Source organism: Strix uralensis, chromosome 4 (assembly GCF_047716275.1).
Source record: "Strix uralensis isolate ZFMK-TIS-50842 chromosome 4, bStrUra1, whole genome shotgun sequence".
NCBI classification, from domain to species: domain Eukaryota; kingdom Metazoa; phylum Chordata; class Aves; order Strigiformes; family Strigidae; genus Strix; species Strix uralensis.
In genome coordinates, this window is record NC_133975.1 from 55733248 (window position 1) to 55746355 (window position 13108).

General features: G+C 50.3%; 1 protein-coding gene and 1 long non-coding RNA gene across 4 annotated transcripts in view; one reads left to right on the forward strand and one right to left on the reverse strand.

The window, feature by feature from the left end:
- LOC141942807 (uncharacterized) overlaps nt 1-13108 on the forward strand; it is a 52914-nt gene that overhangs the window by 26208 nt on the left and 13598 nt on the right. The window contains exons 3-5 of the long non-coding RNA XR_012628748.1: nt 188-322; nt 1313-1407; nt 12842-12976. This is a non-coding gene — a long non-coding RNA (uncharacterized LOC141942807). The remainder of the gene's footprint in view (nt 1-187; nt 323-1312; nt 1408-12841; nt 12977-13108) is intronic.
- Nucleotides 1239-10958, reverse strand: LOC141942803 (alcohol dehydrogenase 1). 3 transcript variants are annotated; one of them, XM_074866798.1, is made up of 9 exons: nt 10514-10958; nt 9149-9250; nt 8798-8939; nt 7817-7904; nt 7482-7701; nt 7102-7362; nt 6653-6788; nt 3767-3905; nt 1239-1625 (listed from the first exon to the last, which is right to left on the reverse strand). In XM_074866798.1, exons 1-9 carry the CDS (start codon nt 10529-10531, stop codon nt 1601-1603), a joined length of 1131 nt encoding a protein of 376 aa, XP_074722899.1. In that variant the 5' UTR covers nt 10532-10958; the 3' UTR covers nt 1239-1600. The 3 variants fall into 3 exon arrangements, with proteins under 3 accessions (XP_074722899.1, XP_074722898.1, XP_074722900.1); XM_074866797.1 differs by lacking the exon at nt 1239-1625 and adding an exon at nt 2901-3151 and having other exon boundaries at nt 10514-10953; XM_074866799.1 differs by lacking the exons at nt 1239-1625; nt 9149-9250 and adding an exon at nt 2901-3151 and having other exon boundaries at nt 10514-10952.

The window sequence follows — 13108 nt, forward strand, 5'->3', positions numbered from 1 at the left end:
GAGCTGCTGCATGTGGCCCTGAACCCACCCTGCAGTACCTCAGAGAGCCACTGGGCAGGTCTGTCAGAAACACGGGTCCAGAGCTGTGCAATCACACAGACAAATTAATCTTCAGCTGAGGGTGGATGGGGATGTGCAGGGAGAGGTACTCTATGACAGCACAAACTATTTGTTGTTCTCCTGTCAGAAGCCACTTCATTCCTCCGTGCGAAGACAGAACTAGATTGCCGCCTCACGTAAGAGATCAGAACTCTTCAGCTGAACTGCACCTGGAAAGAATTATTTTATGGCCCAGCAAAGGTCTTCAGAGCCGACTGCACAGGTAACCCCACAGAAACAAATGATTGAAGTTTGGATTTTAATTGCTGTGTAAACTGAGTTTATTATACACACACATGTTTAAGAATCTTCTTCTGTTAAAGTCTAATCTCTTGGTAAACATCCTCAAATCATTAACCCGGCTGGCCTGCTCAAGGACTCTCTGCTGACACAAACAAGGCATCATGAGCACACAGTCCCCTTACTTCGCAGGCTCTTCTACCCAGCTACTGTGCCTGCAAGCTCTGATCAGTACTTTCAAAAGGTAGGTCAATGCTGACCATGTTTGCCAGGACAGAAATAGCCTCTGTTCCGGTTTCCATGTTACAGATGCAGAAAGCAGTCAAATGCTTTATGTTTGATTTCTTGCAAACTGTTACCAGTCACCTATTTCCTCCCACTTACTCTGTGTTCACACTTAAAGGTTAAGACACCTCCCCTTTATTTAACGGAAACAAATAACGGTACTCGATGCACATTCATATTTCGTCACGTTGTTTCCCAGGCATCAGAAGCACATGTATAAATTGGCCAAAGATCTAAAACCATACTGATGAAAGAACGAAACCATCCCCAAGAAAGAGGTACGAAGGTACAAAAACCCCAAACCACAACACAGGCCACCACCACAGCAGATTTATGTAAAATGCTTGGAAGGGTTAATGAGATAAAATATCCAGTGGTGAGACATTCTGCAGTACCGAAGTCTATGATTTACTTAAATATCATTTACTGAAATTATTAATTCAAACACATGGTCACCTTAAATTTTAATCTCTGCAGCAATCTCCTTGCCTATCAGGTAGCGGAATGCCAAAACCATTCAGGTGGGATATGTAGTTCTGGCCTAGGTTTTACTGAGCTGAGCTGCATGCACAAACCCCTTAAGCTTGCAGTGTTATGAAGGCCCAAAGAAACAGTTTCCTTCTATTTTCTTTTATTAAAAGATTGCCTATTAAAAGCCATTTTAAAAAATCCAAACCTTTCTCAACAGCTGTGACAGCAGCAAGTCCTGTAATTCATAATTGGCTATTAAAAGAAAACGGCAGCACAATACGGAGGATTTAAAGCAAGAATCAGGAGAAAGAGGTAGGAGGAAAAACATTGTTTCACTTATAAACGCTGTGCTTGAAGTCTGGGCTTTGTGCTTGATCCTTTAATTCAAGAGCGGTGGTGGTAGACCTTTCAGAAATGTCTTGGTTTGTATTTCATATCAGTAGTATTGGAGGACAATGAAGTTTGCGCTGGTGCTGAGCCATCTGCTGCTTAACAACTGGGAATCCTAAAACACCAGTACGCTGCGAATACTGCAATGTAAAATGACAAGTTAGTGACTGCAAAAGAGCCTCTGGGCTAACATCAGCAAAACACTGCTGTTTTCTCTGAAAATCTAGGCCGTTGCTGTTAACCAGGGTCTCCCTCCCTGCTCCTGCCCCCGCCCCCAGCCCCAGCTTGCAGCAAAATGACGGAGCAGAGGTGCAAACCTCGCTGCAGATGCAGAGAACAAAACTCATGCAAGACTGCAAGGCCTTCACTCATGAAGCCGGGGGCTCCTGGCAATTAATCACCCAATATAGCCTGGGAAGTCCTTGGAGGGGGGCTTAGACACATCTCTCCAGTTACAAATGGCTCTAAGGGTAATCTCTGAATGGAACAGCTTATTCTGGTCTGAAACACTGAAGTGTTTCACTTAGCAAAGATGGTCAGCTGCAACATGCCTCTGTTTTCAGGTTGACTGTCAGTATTTTAGCAAAGCTGATGGTGTCTCTGTCCTCACCACTTTCCCCTGTTTGTTACACTAAAATCTAAAACTAATGTTTACAGCACATCTAAAATAAGGACAGTCAAAAAATGAGGTGCGTGCTGCACAGTCACAGTTAACACAGTGTGGTGTGGATGTGTCTTTGTTCCCTCCAAGGTTTTTGTGAAAGTCTTAAAAATTAAAAAAAGAAAAAAACACGTAGCAAACATTTTATGGTGCACAAACATGCCTGCCCTTTTTCGGTGAAGGTTAACTCTCTGTGGTGTTGCAGGTATTTTCACCTGGGTAGTAAGGGGATAATGTATCAGGAAGGGGGGCTGTTCCAAGGACACATTTGTTTCACTTGTGTGTAACCAGGTTTGTGAGGGGGGTTCACTCCCCCAGGCTCTCCTGGTTCGCACAGAGGTGCTTTCTGCCAAGGCATCGGGCAAGGTGACTTACAGGAGATTGGATGAGCGGTACCTTGTTGGAGAACCAGGCTAAGAGTGTGACGTAACCCTCCCAGTTATGTGTACATAGGACTGCCTGAGAGGTTTGTTTTGGCACTTGGTGGCCCTGTGGTGCACCAGTGGCTCCAGCCGCACGGAAGTGCTGCTGGGCAGCCTGTTCCCAGCCTTGCTGGTCAGGCCCAACCTCTGCGTGATGAAGGTCAGGGGCTGCCACACTCCTGTCATGGGGGTGAGAAGCAGCAGCAGTGGAAGGAGCAAAGGAATTTCCTTGCTGCTGAGACAAGGGCTGTGGTGGAGGGGCCCGCGGTATGAGGAAGAGTTCCTCCTGCCCCACCGGACCTCTGTTGTTTGAACGCACTGCATGGGACGAGTTTGAGTGAAACCCTTTATTGGTCAAAGCATTGTCTCAGGCAAGGCGTCCTTTGGGGTCTCAGCCGGGCGCAGGAGCGCTGCCAGTGGCACCGACATAGACATCGGCAAGTTCCTTGTTCTCATCTCCTTGTGCCACACAAAGAGAGGTGCTGGGCGAGAAGGGCCTGTGCCAGGAGAGCGTCTGCTGTGCTGGTCCCTCCACTCGGCCTCCCATGGCTGTGTCCTTCAGAAGAGCAGGACACTGCGAATACTGAAAAGTGGGAAGGAAGGGAGGAGTTACAGGTGCTGCGGTTCAGGAGCAGGCAGCGGGGCAGGCAGATGTGCCTGAGGACCGGCCACCTTCTTTCTCATCCAGCCTCTTCCTACCGCAGCTGCGTGAGATGTGCAGCAATGGGGCAGCCTTCAAAACCCTGCTGAAGGGAACCCCTCAGGAGCTGAGTCACCTTGTCCCTCCCCAAAGTTCTCGTGCTGTCACTGTAGGAAACATTCTTCCTTCCTTTGGTTTTTATGCTGTTGTCACCAAGGATGCCCCTAACTCCTCGTCCTCCATTGCCTGTGCAGTGCTTTCAGTTACATGAGATGGGGTGTCTGAGGGCCTGTGCTGGCTCCAGTGCAGCACAGGGGCGGCGGGATCTCTGCTGAGCTGAACCGTGAGCAGGAGCGTTCCCTGGGCTGAGCGTGGGCTCTTCGCTCCAGGTGGATTCTCCCGACAGACAGCTCTGGTCCCTGCTTCCTCAAAAGGCTCAAATGCTTTTTGAGAAGGCAGTGTTGCATAATGTCTCTGCCTGCCAGAGTATTTGGGCTGTTTGAATTTTAGGTGGAGGTGGTGTCTGCTGTACCTCTCTCCCGATAATCAGGGTCTCACCTTTTTCCCGCACGTAACAACTCAAATCCTTCATTTACTTTAGCGATCGGCAGCGTGTGTGTGATCAGTAAGTCTGAGTTGAATTTCTTCTCCAAATAGCTGGAAACTAATTTGGGGATAGAATCTCTCATCTTCCAACCTAGAAATGGGAGAAATCACCCGCAGTGAATAATCAGAGAAATGTTGTTTTGGTAAGGTAATGTTTGTGGAGTTTGCTGGTGCCGACAGTGTAGCAGCTCTCCTCTGAGCAGAATATTAGAGCTGACCAGGGGCCTGTCCCCTCTGCCAGGCTGTGCTGACCTGTGAAATATATTTCAGGCTGTGCTCTTGTAAAGCGTGGTAGCTACTTCTTGGAATGCATCAAAATTAATAGGATGAGGCTAAAAATGTGAGAGGGTCCCTTGTTTGGGCTGGGAGTATAGCTGGAGGGCATGAGAAGATTTCTGAGGTGCATCTGCTCCTCCTCTGGCAAAAGTCAGAAGCACTTACATTGTAGTGAAACGCAAGGTGAGATCAGTTGCCTCGGCCTGAGGGGAGTGTGTATGAGAGTGGCCACCCCTGAAAGTTCAGGTAGCAGTTATGTGTGTGATGGAGGGTCAGGGGTGAGAGAAAGCAAGAGAGTGGGAGAGGGAAGAAGAGTCTTATAGTGGAAGGAGAGAGCAAGGTGCAAGAGGAAGGTGTTAGTGGGAGTACAAGGAGTTTCCTTCATGTGACATTTACGATCTTCCTACACATACTGTAGGGTCAGGACTGAGTGAGCGACCAGTACGGTGCCATTATCTTGTGAGAAATTTTCCTCTCCTTGGGAGGAGGAGAGTGATTTTGTCCCTGTTTTAGTCTTCAGTTAGCATAGACAGTTGTGTCTGTTGAACTGTATGAAACAGTTACAGGTTTATTAGCACATTTCATGCCTATATATACAGTGGAAATGCACCACTCCCTTTTTTCTGGAAAGCCCTCTCAAAGAGGGTTTCTGGGACATTGCCAAGCTTGAAATATTCTTGGTGACCAAGTGGTTAGTGAATAATGACTCTGAGGAAAAGTGTCTTTTATCCTACAGCAGAGGATGTTGCTCAGATGGCAAAATTAATTTTCAAGGGGAGAGTTATTTACATGCACTGAAGCATACCTGTTCCACAGACACACTAGTGGCAAGTGACATGGAGAAGGCTGAGGTACTCAACAGTTTTTTTGCATCAGTTTTCAACGGTAATCTCTCTTCGCACATCTCTCAAGTGGGAAGGGACTGTGGGAGTGAAGTCCCTCTCATCAGAAGTGAAGATCAGGTTCAAGACTGCCTCAGGAACCTGAACATACATAAGTCCATGGGACCTGACAAGATGCCTCCTACAGTCCTGAGAATTGGCTGATGTTGCCGTGTCACTCTCCATCACATTTGAAAAGTTGTGGCAGTCAGGCAAATCCCCCAGTGACTGGTGAAAGGGAAACATGACACCTGTTTTTAAAAAGGGTGAAAGAAGGACACTGGCAACTACTGACCAGTAAACCTCACGTCCACGCCTGGTAAGATCATGGAACAGATCCTCCTCTAAGATATGTTGAAACGTATGGAAGACAGAGAGGTGACATGGTGCACCAAGGGCAAATCATGTCTGACTAACCTAGCAGCCTTCTACGATGGAGTGAGTGTATCAGTGGACAAGGGGAGAGCTATAGATGTCATCCACATGGACTTCTGTAAGGCCTTTGATTCAGTCCCCCACAACCTTCTTGCTGCTAATTTGGAGAGATACAGGTTTGACGGGTGGACAAGTGGATAACGAATTGGCTGGATGGCCTCATCCAAAGAGTTCAATGACTCAATGTCCAAGAGGAAACCAGTAATGAGTGGTGTTCCTCAGGGTTCTGTACTGGGACAAATACTGTTTAATATCTTCATCAGTGACATAGACAGTGGGATTGAGTGCACCCTTAGCAAGTTTGCAGATGACACTGAGCTGAGTGGTATAGTTGAGGGAAGGCATGCCATTCAGAGGGACCTTGGCAGGCTTGAGGAGTGGGCCCATAGGAACCTCATGAAGTTCAACAAAGCCAAATGCAAGGTCCGGCACATGGATTGGGGAAATCCCCAGTATCAATATTGAGTGGAAGACGAATGGATTGGGAGCAGCCCTGCAGAGGACTTGGGAATACTGGTGGGTGAAAAATTGGATGTGAGCCGGCAATGTGCACTTGCAGACCTGAAAGCCAATCATGTCCTGGCCTGCGTAAAAAGAACCATGACCAGCGGGTTGAAGGAGGTGATTCCTCCCTTCTACTCCACTCTTGTTAGACCCCACCTGGAGTACTGTGTCCATCTCTGGGGCCCCCAACACAAGAAAGACATGGATGTCTTAGAGTGGGTCCAGAGGAGGGCCACGAAAATTATCAAAGGTCTGACACCTCTCCAATGAAGAAAGGCTGAGAGAGTTGGGGTTGTTCAGCCTGTGGAGAAGAGAATGCTCTGGGGAGACCTTACAGCGGCCTTTCAATAGTTAAAGGGGACTTATAAGAAAGATGGAGAGAGACTTTTTACGAAGGCCTGTAGCGACAGGACAAGGGGTCATGTTTATAAACTGAAATAGGGTACATTTGGATTGACCACAAGGAGGAGGTTTTTTTCAATGAGGGTGGTGAGACACTGGAGCAGGTTGCCCAGAGAGGTTGTGGATGTGCCATCACTGGAAGTATACAAGGTCAGGTTGGATAAGGCTTTGATCAACGTTCTCAAGTGCAAGATGTCCCTGCGCACAGCAGAAGGGTTTGACTGGATGATCTTCAAAGGTCCCTTCCAACTCAAACCATTCTGTGATTCTATGATTTGGAAATTACCATGAAAGGAGAAGGCTGAAATGTCTATCTAAAATGTTTTCCGAAGTTTCATACCTCCAAGCACAGTTCCTTTCCATGTACGCCCACACAGCAGAAGCACAGGATCGATGGGAATCACTGAACCAGAAACTGCTACCCCAACCATCACGCAGACACCAGTGCTCATATTGCAGGAAGCCAGGGCAGCAATCTGATGGGACAGACAGGCGAATTAGAGAACGTGCTGATAAGTTTGTCAGAAAAGCGTTCTTTCTGCACGGTCATCTCCCCTCCCTGGTAATCTGAAAACACCTACTCCCTTGTGCAGCAGGCATGGAGAGCTCAGTGCCTGTTTTGAGACTTGTACGTCATTTTCTGCCACAGCCTATAGACTACCTTTCTGAGCAAAGATGTGCCCAGCAGTGCAGGCAGCAGGCAAGGAACTTCCCGCCAGGGTGAATTTTGCCATAATGGGAGGCTGTGAAAGAGCTGGGTGGGAGGACGTGTGCTGAAATGCCACCTACCATGGTATCCGCTTGCCCGATGACCTCAAAGGAATAGTCCACGCCATGGCCGGTCATCTCAGTGAGCACCTCCTGGATGGGCTTCTTGAAGTCTCGAGGATTGATGCAGTCGGTGGCTCCCAGCTCCTTGGCCTTGGCAAACTTGTCCTTGTTGATGTCAACGGCAATGATGCGGGAAGCTCCGGCCGCCTTGCAGCCCATGACAACAGAGAGGCCAACTCCTCCAAGGCCAAAGACAGCGCAGGTGGTGCCTGGTTTTACCTGCACAACATGGGGCCCTGTGAGTCTCCAGCATGAACGGGAGGTTTCTGCTGTGCAGGGTTGGTGAGGACGTGAGGGTGGCCGTGGGGTGCTTGTGCTCAACACGCCTGAATACCAACCTTGGCAGTGTTGATGGCAGCCCCATAGCCTGTGGAAAACCCACAGCCGAGCAAACAGACTTTGTCCAGAGGTGCAGCAGCATCTATCTTGGCAACGGCATACTCTGGGATCACAGTGTATTCTGCAAAGGTGCTGACCCACAGGAAATGGTGGATCTGTTTCCCTTTGCAAGTGAAGCGGCTGGTCTTGTCAGGCAGCAGGTTTTGTGATTCAGAGAAGCTGTTGGGAGGCACAAGCATTTGTTTTTCAACAAGTAAAGCACCCATGGGGGTGTCAGACTTGCTGAGAGACAGCCAACCCCATGTAGGTGTAGGGGAGGGCGAAGCAAACTCACTGGGACTTCAGGCAGTAGTTGGATTCAGGATTCAGGCAGAAGCTGCATTCCCCACAGTGAGGCAGGGGAATTGGGATGACTTTGTCTCCTGCAACAAAGCAGATCCCTGTCAGGTACCTCTCGCTCAAGCAGGCCCTGAGGGTGGTGGTGCCTGTTGGAACGCTGCTGCTGAGCCTTCCGATGGCAGCACCCTACCACGAACCCTCCGCTTTCTCTGTCAGTGAGGAATGTTCAGAGCCCCACTCGTGTGCACGGGGAGTAGACCAGGAACATGTATGTGACAGTCCAGTGCAATGAGTGTGCGCTCACTCAGATTTTGAGCCCCTGCTGCAGGAGCAAGGGGGAATTTCTGAGCTCTGGGCAGCCCCATCTGCTTTGAGAGCTGATTCCTCAGCACGTCTTTGTGTGTGTGTGTGTCAGTCCAGGTTTCGGCTGGGATAGAGTTAGTTCTCTTCCTAGTAGCTGGTACAGTGCTGTGTTTTGGATTTAGTATGAGATAATGTTGGTAACACACTGATGTTTCCATTGTTGCTAGGCAGAGTTACCAGATACTTACCAGATACCTGTGCCCTGTGCCCTGACAGCGAGAAGGCTGGAGGGGCACAGGAGGTTGGGAGGGGACACAGCCAGGACAGCTGATCCAGACTGTCCGGAGGGATATTCCACACCATATGACATCATGCTCAGTATATAAACTGGGGGAAACCTGGCTGGGGCCATTGCTCGGGAACTGGTTGGGCATCGTTTGGCGGGTGGTGAGCAATTGCATTGTGCATCACTTGATTTGCATATTCTCATTCTATGTTGGTTTTTTTTTTCTTTCCCCTTCCTTCTCTGTCCTATTAAGCTGAGTTTATCTCAACCCATGGATTTTACTTTTTTTTCCCAATTCTCTCCCCCATCCTGCTGGGGAGGGGGAAGTGAGCAAGTGGCTGTGTGGTGGTTAGCTGCCTGCCAGGTTAAACCATAACAGCGTCTTACCTGGTTTCACAGTGGTCACTCCTTCTCCAACACTTTCCACAATCCCAGCTCCTTCGTGGCCTGGGATAACTGGGAAATCCACATTAGGAAAGCAGCCTTCCAAAACGTGGTCATCTGTGCGACAAATGCCCGTGGCCACAATCTGTTTGGAGAGGAGAGAGTAGATGATGAGCTTTAGAAATTGTCTGTCCTCTGTTTATCTTGGTTTGTGGAAGGACTTTTCACAGGGCTTCTCTGGACAGTTAAGGTCTATTGACAGACACGGGCTCTTGGCAGGTATATTCAAGGTATAGCCATAAGAAGAGCAGTTCCCAGAAGGCAGAAAAGAAATAGGGAAACACGCGTGTTTACCTTGATACGGACTTCACCTGCCTTTGGAGGTGCAACCTCCACCTCCTCAACAGAGAGTGGTTTGCCCACGGCCCAGGCAACAGCAGCTCTGCATCTGATAACCTGGAAACAACAGAGGGGATTACTCTGCGTGGGCATGTTTGCCTTTGGCACATGGTTGGGGACAGTCATCCTGAGATCACCTAGCGTAGAGCTGCACAGCGCGCATCTCCACGCCCTGGAGCACGCACTGCTGGAGCTACACGGCTGTGCTGTTTCCTGGGGGACTTGCTGTGTGGGTGGGATGTGGTGGGAGAGGAGAAACGCGGGAGTGCTCAGCTGTATGTGAAGTCAAGCGATGTTCAGTAAACACTGGCCTAGTGTGAAATGCAAAGGTGAAGTGACCGGTCGGTAGAGGGCAAGGCTTGTGTTTTCCCAGGGACAGTGGACCTGGGAAAGCCCGCCTGCCTTGTGTCTGCAGGACAGGGCTCTGGGGGTGACCCCGGGGCAGCAGGGCTGAGCTGCTGCAGCACAGGAGAGTCTGCAGGCACTGCTGCAGGGGGGGATCCTCCCAACAGCACTTGGTATGATGCCCTGCCCGGCCTTTGGCTGGTCTGTGCTAAGGGGAAGACGAAGACAGCTCTGGCCCCTCTCGTGTTTGCTGCCTGAGCAGCTGCCTGAGTTCCAAGTGGTAGGTGACGTGGAGGAAGATCTGTGAAGGGCAGAGACTGGTGTACTGGGCAGGTTTGGCAGCAACACGTGCACTTCTGTGTCTTCAGGCCACAAGGACAGCACGTTCAGTACCGGTGGAAATGCCTGTTAGAAGCTTTGCTGTTGGTCTTGTAAGACATTGGGCTGCAGGTACCTAAGAGGGGTTACAGAGCCGAACCCATCTGGCCGACAGCTGGGTTATTTTTTCCCTTGCCAAAGGGATGATTTGTGTGTGGCATCTCCCAAACCCCGAGCTGATCAACCCAAAGCTGGTTTGATGTCAGCAGAAGTCAGCTTGCAGCTTGAAAAGGGTATGGCCGGGGACAAGCTTGGATGCGAGAGATGAGTGGCGGCCAGGTTGCACCTCTGAAGAGCGGTGTTTCCCTACCAAAGCGGGATCGCAGAGCGGGGTTGAGCAGGAGGTTTTTTTCAGAGCGGTACGATTCAGTATTTTCATTCCTGAGCTGCTGGGCAGAGCAGGAGAGGAGGGCACTGCCTGGCACAGTTGTGTGAAAGCAGAAGCTGGTGCAATTCAAAGGGGTTTGGATGAGTTGGAGGAGCAAGGTCAGAGGGAAGAGGGGGCACAGTAGAGGTGCGCAGGCTGAGCCCTTGGCAGAGCATTTCCCTAAGAGCAGGGCAGCGCGGAAAGGAAGAAGGGAAATGTGTTGTTCTTACTTTTCCAGAAGTGGCCATGTGGTCTTAGCAGAGCTGTAGCCGTGGCTGCAGCAGGCTGGAGGGAAGCTGCCGTCCGTCCGTCCGAAGCCCCGCGTTGCGAAACAGCCCAGGCGTGGAGCCGGAGCACTCCTGGGCACCCACCAGGCACAGCTGAAGGGGGAGGCAGGGACGTGGCGCGAGTCCTGGCGTGGGACGGTCACCGGACAGCAGGGAGCTGTGGTTGATCTGAGTCCAGAGCAGGACGCTGAGGAGCACGGCGAGTGTTGAGCGGAGGAGCTGGCTAGCGGCAGGGAGATGCCAATGGGCGGCAGTCACGCTCCACAGGGAGTGGGCAGAAGTTCTCCGGGGAGGCTTTTATTGGTGACTCTGCCTTCGGGCCATGCCCTGCCCTCCCTGCCTGAAAGGCACAGAGAGGTCTCAAAATCTTTCTCCTCCAGTTGCTTCCGAGATCTTTCTCCTCTGGTTTCTTGTGGTGGGTGTGGAGGGAGGAGATTTGCAGCACTGCTGGGGCTTTCCAGAGGTCCTCTTGTTGCCAAGGGGTGGCATCTGACCTGGCAGCAGTTCACCCCCAGGTATTTGCGAAAGGATTAAAAAAGGCAAAAAAATACAAACCAAACATTTTATGGTGCACAAACATGCCTGCCCTTTTGGGGTGAAGGTTAACTGTCTGTGGTGTTGCAGCTATTTTCACCTGGGTAGTAAGGGGACAATGTGTCAGGAAGGGGGGCGCTTATCCAATGACACATTTGTTTCACTTGTGTGTAACCAGGCTTGTGAGGGGGGGTCACTCCCCCAGGCTCTCCTGGTTCGCACAGAGGTGCTTTGTGCCAAGGCATTGGGCAAGGTGACTTAAAGGAGACTGAATGAGCAGGAACTTGTTGGAGGACCAGGCTAAGAGTGTGATGTAATCCCCCCAGTTATGTGTACAGAGGACTGCCTGAGAGGTTTGTGTTGGCACTCACTTCTGTGTGCCCCAGCCCTGTTTCATGGGGCGAGGAGGAAGGTCAGCAGCGGCAGCAGCACTTGCTGTTGTCAGGCCGAACCCCCAGCTCTCCAATCCCCTGGGCCCACCTCCAGCTTCACGGGTGCAGACCGGCAACGCTACCGTGCCCTAACACAGTTATTGCCCAGGACATGGTGGCCCTGGGGTGGGCCAGTGGCTCCAGCTGTGTGGAAGTGCTGCTGGGCAGCCTGTTCCCAGCCTTGCTCGTCAGGCCCAACCTCTGCGTGATGAAGGCCAGGGGCTGCCACGCTCCTGTCATGGGGGTGAGCACCTGGCACTAGGGCAGCCATGCACCTGTGGGGCATTTGACTGGCATTTCATGTGCACAGGGACATTTATCAGTTTTTCCCAGGAAACTTCTACTTTCTCCTTGGTTTCTTTGCACACCTTTGGTAGCCTTCATCGGACTGTGAGTGCTGGTGATGTACAATTTCCCAGGAATAAGGATTTTTAGAATGAACTTTTTAAGGTTTTCAGTACTCAGCCTGGTCTGCCTGCTGCATTGAGGGGGAAAAAAAAAAGTCTGTCCTGACTTGTGATATGATTTGTGTTTCTTGCAAGAGAAAAATTTGTTTCACTTGTCCTGAGCAGCCGTAGATATGGCAGCCCTTGAATGCAACATTAGCCTGTCATCTCCCAATTCTCTGTGCAGCACGGTGGGATCCGTGCTCTGCATCTGATAACGTGGACGCAATAGAGGGGAATACGCTGCATGGGAATGATCATTTGCCTGTGATGCAGAGTCAGGGAGGGTGATCTTACAAGCTTGTAAAAATAGAGCTGCACAGCGCCTGTCTGCGCCCCGGAGCATGCTGGAGGTACACAACTGTCCTGTGCTGTTTCCTGGGGGACTTGCTGGGTGGGTGAGTGGGGTGTATTGGGGGAGTGGAAACACGGGAGTGCTCAGCTGTATGCGAAGCCAAGTGATGTTCAGTGAACACTGGCATAGTTTAAGGTCTGAGGACACACCATTTGTGCTTTGTCAGACAAGGAGTTTGTCTCTTGGGAAATTACTGGATTTTTCATGGCTTTTGTAGCTTTTTCATAGTGTCCTCATGTGCTGATGGCCAGGTTGTGCTCTGACGGGCAGCGTGGACCCTGCTCGTTCACAGGAAGCTCCTAAATGGAGGCTCACACAGAGCTGCTGCATGTGGCCCTGAACCCACCCTGCAGTACCTCAGAGAGCCACTGGGCAGGTCTGTCAGAAACACGGGTCCAGAGCTGTGCAATCACACAGACAAATTAATCTTCAGCTGAGGGTGGATGGGGATGTGCAGGGAGAGGTACTCTATGACAGCACAAACTATTTGTTGTTCTCCTGTCAGAAGCCACTTCATTCCTCCGTGCGAAGACAGAACTAGATTGCCGCCTCACGTAAGAGATCAGAACTCTTCAGCTGAACTGCACCTGGAAAGAATTATTTTATGGCCCAGCAAAGGTCTTCAGAGCCGACTGCACAGGTAACCCCACAGAAACAAATGATTGAAGTTTGGATTTTAATTGCTGTGTAAACTGAGTTTATTATACACACACATGTTTAAGAATCTTCTTCTGTTAAAGTCTAATCTCTTGGTAAACATCCTCAAATCATT

Bases quoted from the DNA above. Each gene is read 5' to 3' on its own strand.
- LOC141942803 (XM_074866798.1), bottom strand. The intron at 7,702-7,816 runs GTGAGTTTGCTT...GCCTCCCAACAG, and splicing joins AACTACTGCCTGAAGTCCCA to CTTCTCTGAATCACAAAACC. The intron at 6,789-7,101 runs GTAGGTGGCATT...CTGTCCCATCAG, and splicing joins TCGGGCAAGCGGATACCATG to ATTGCTGCCCTGGCTTCCTG.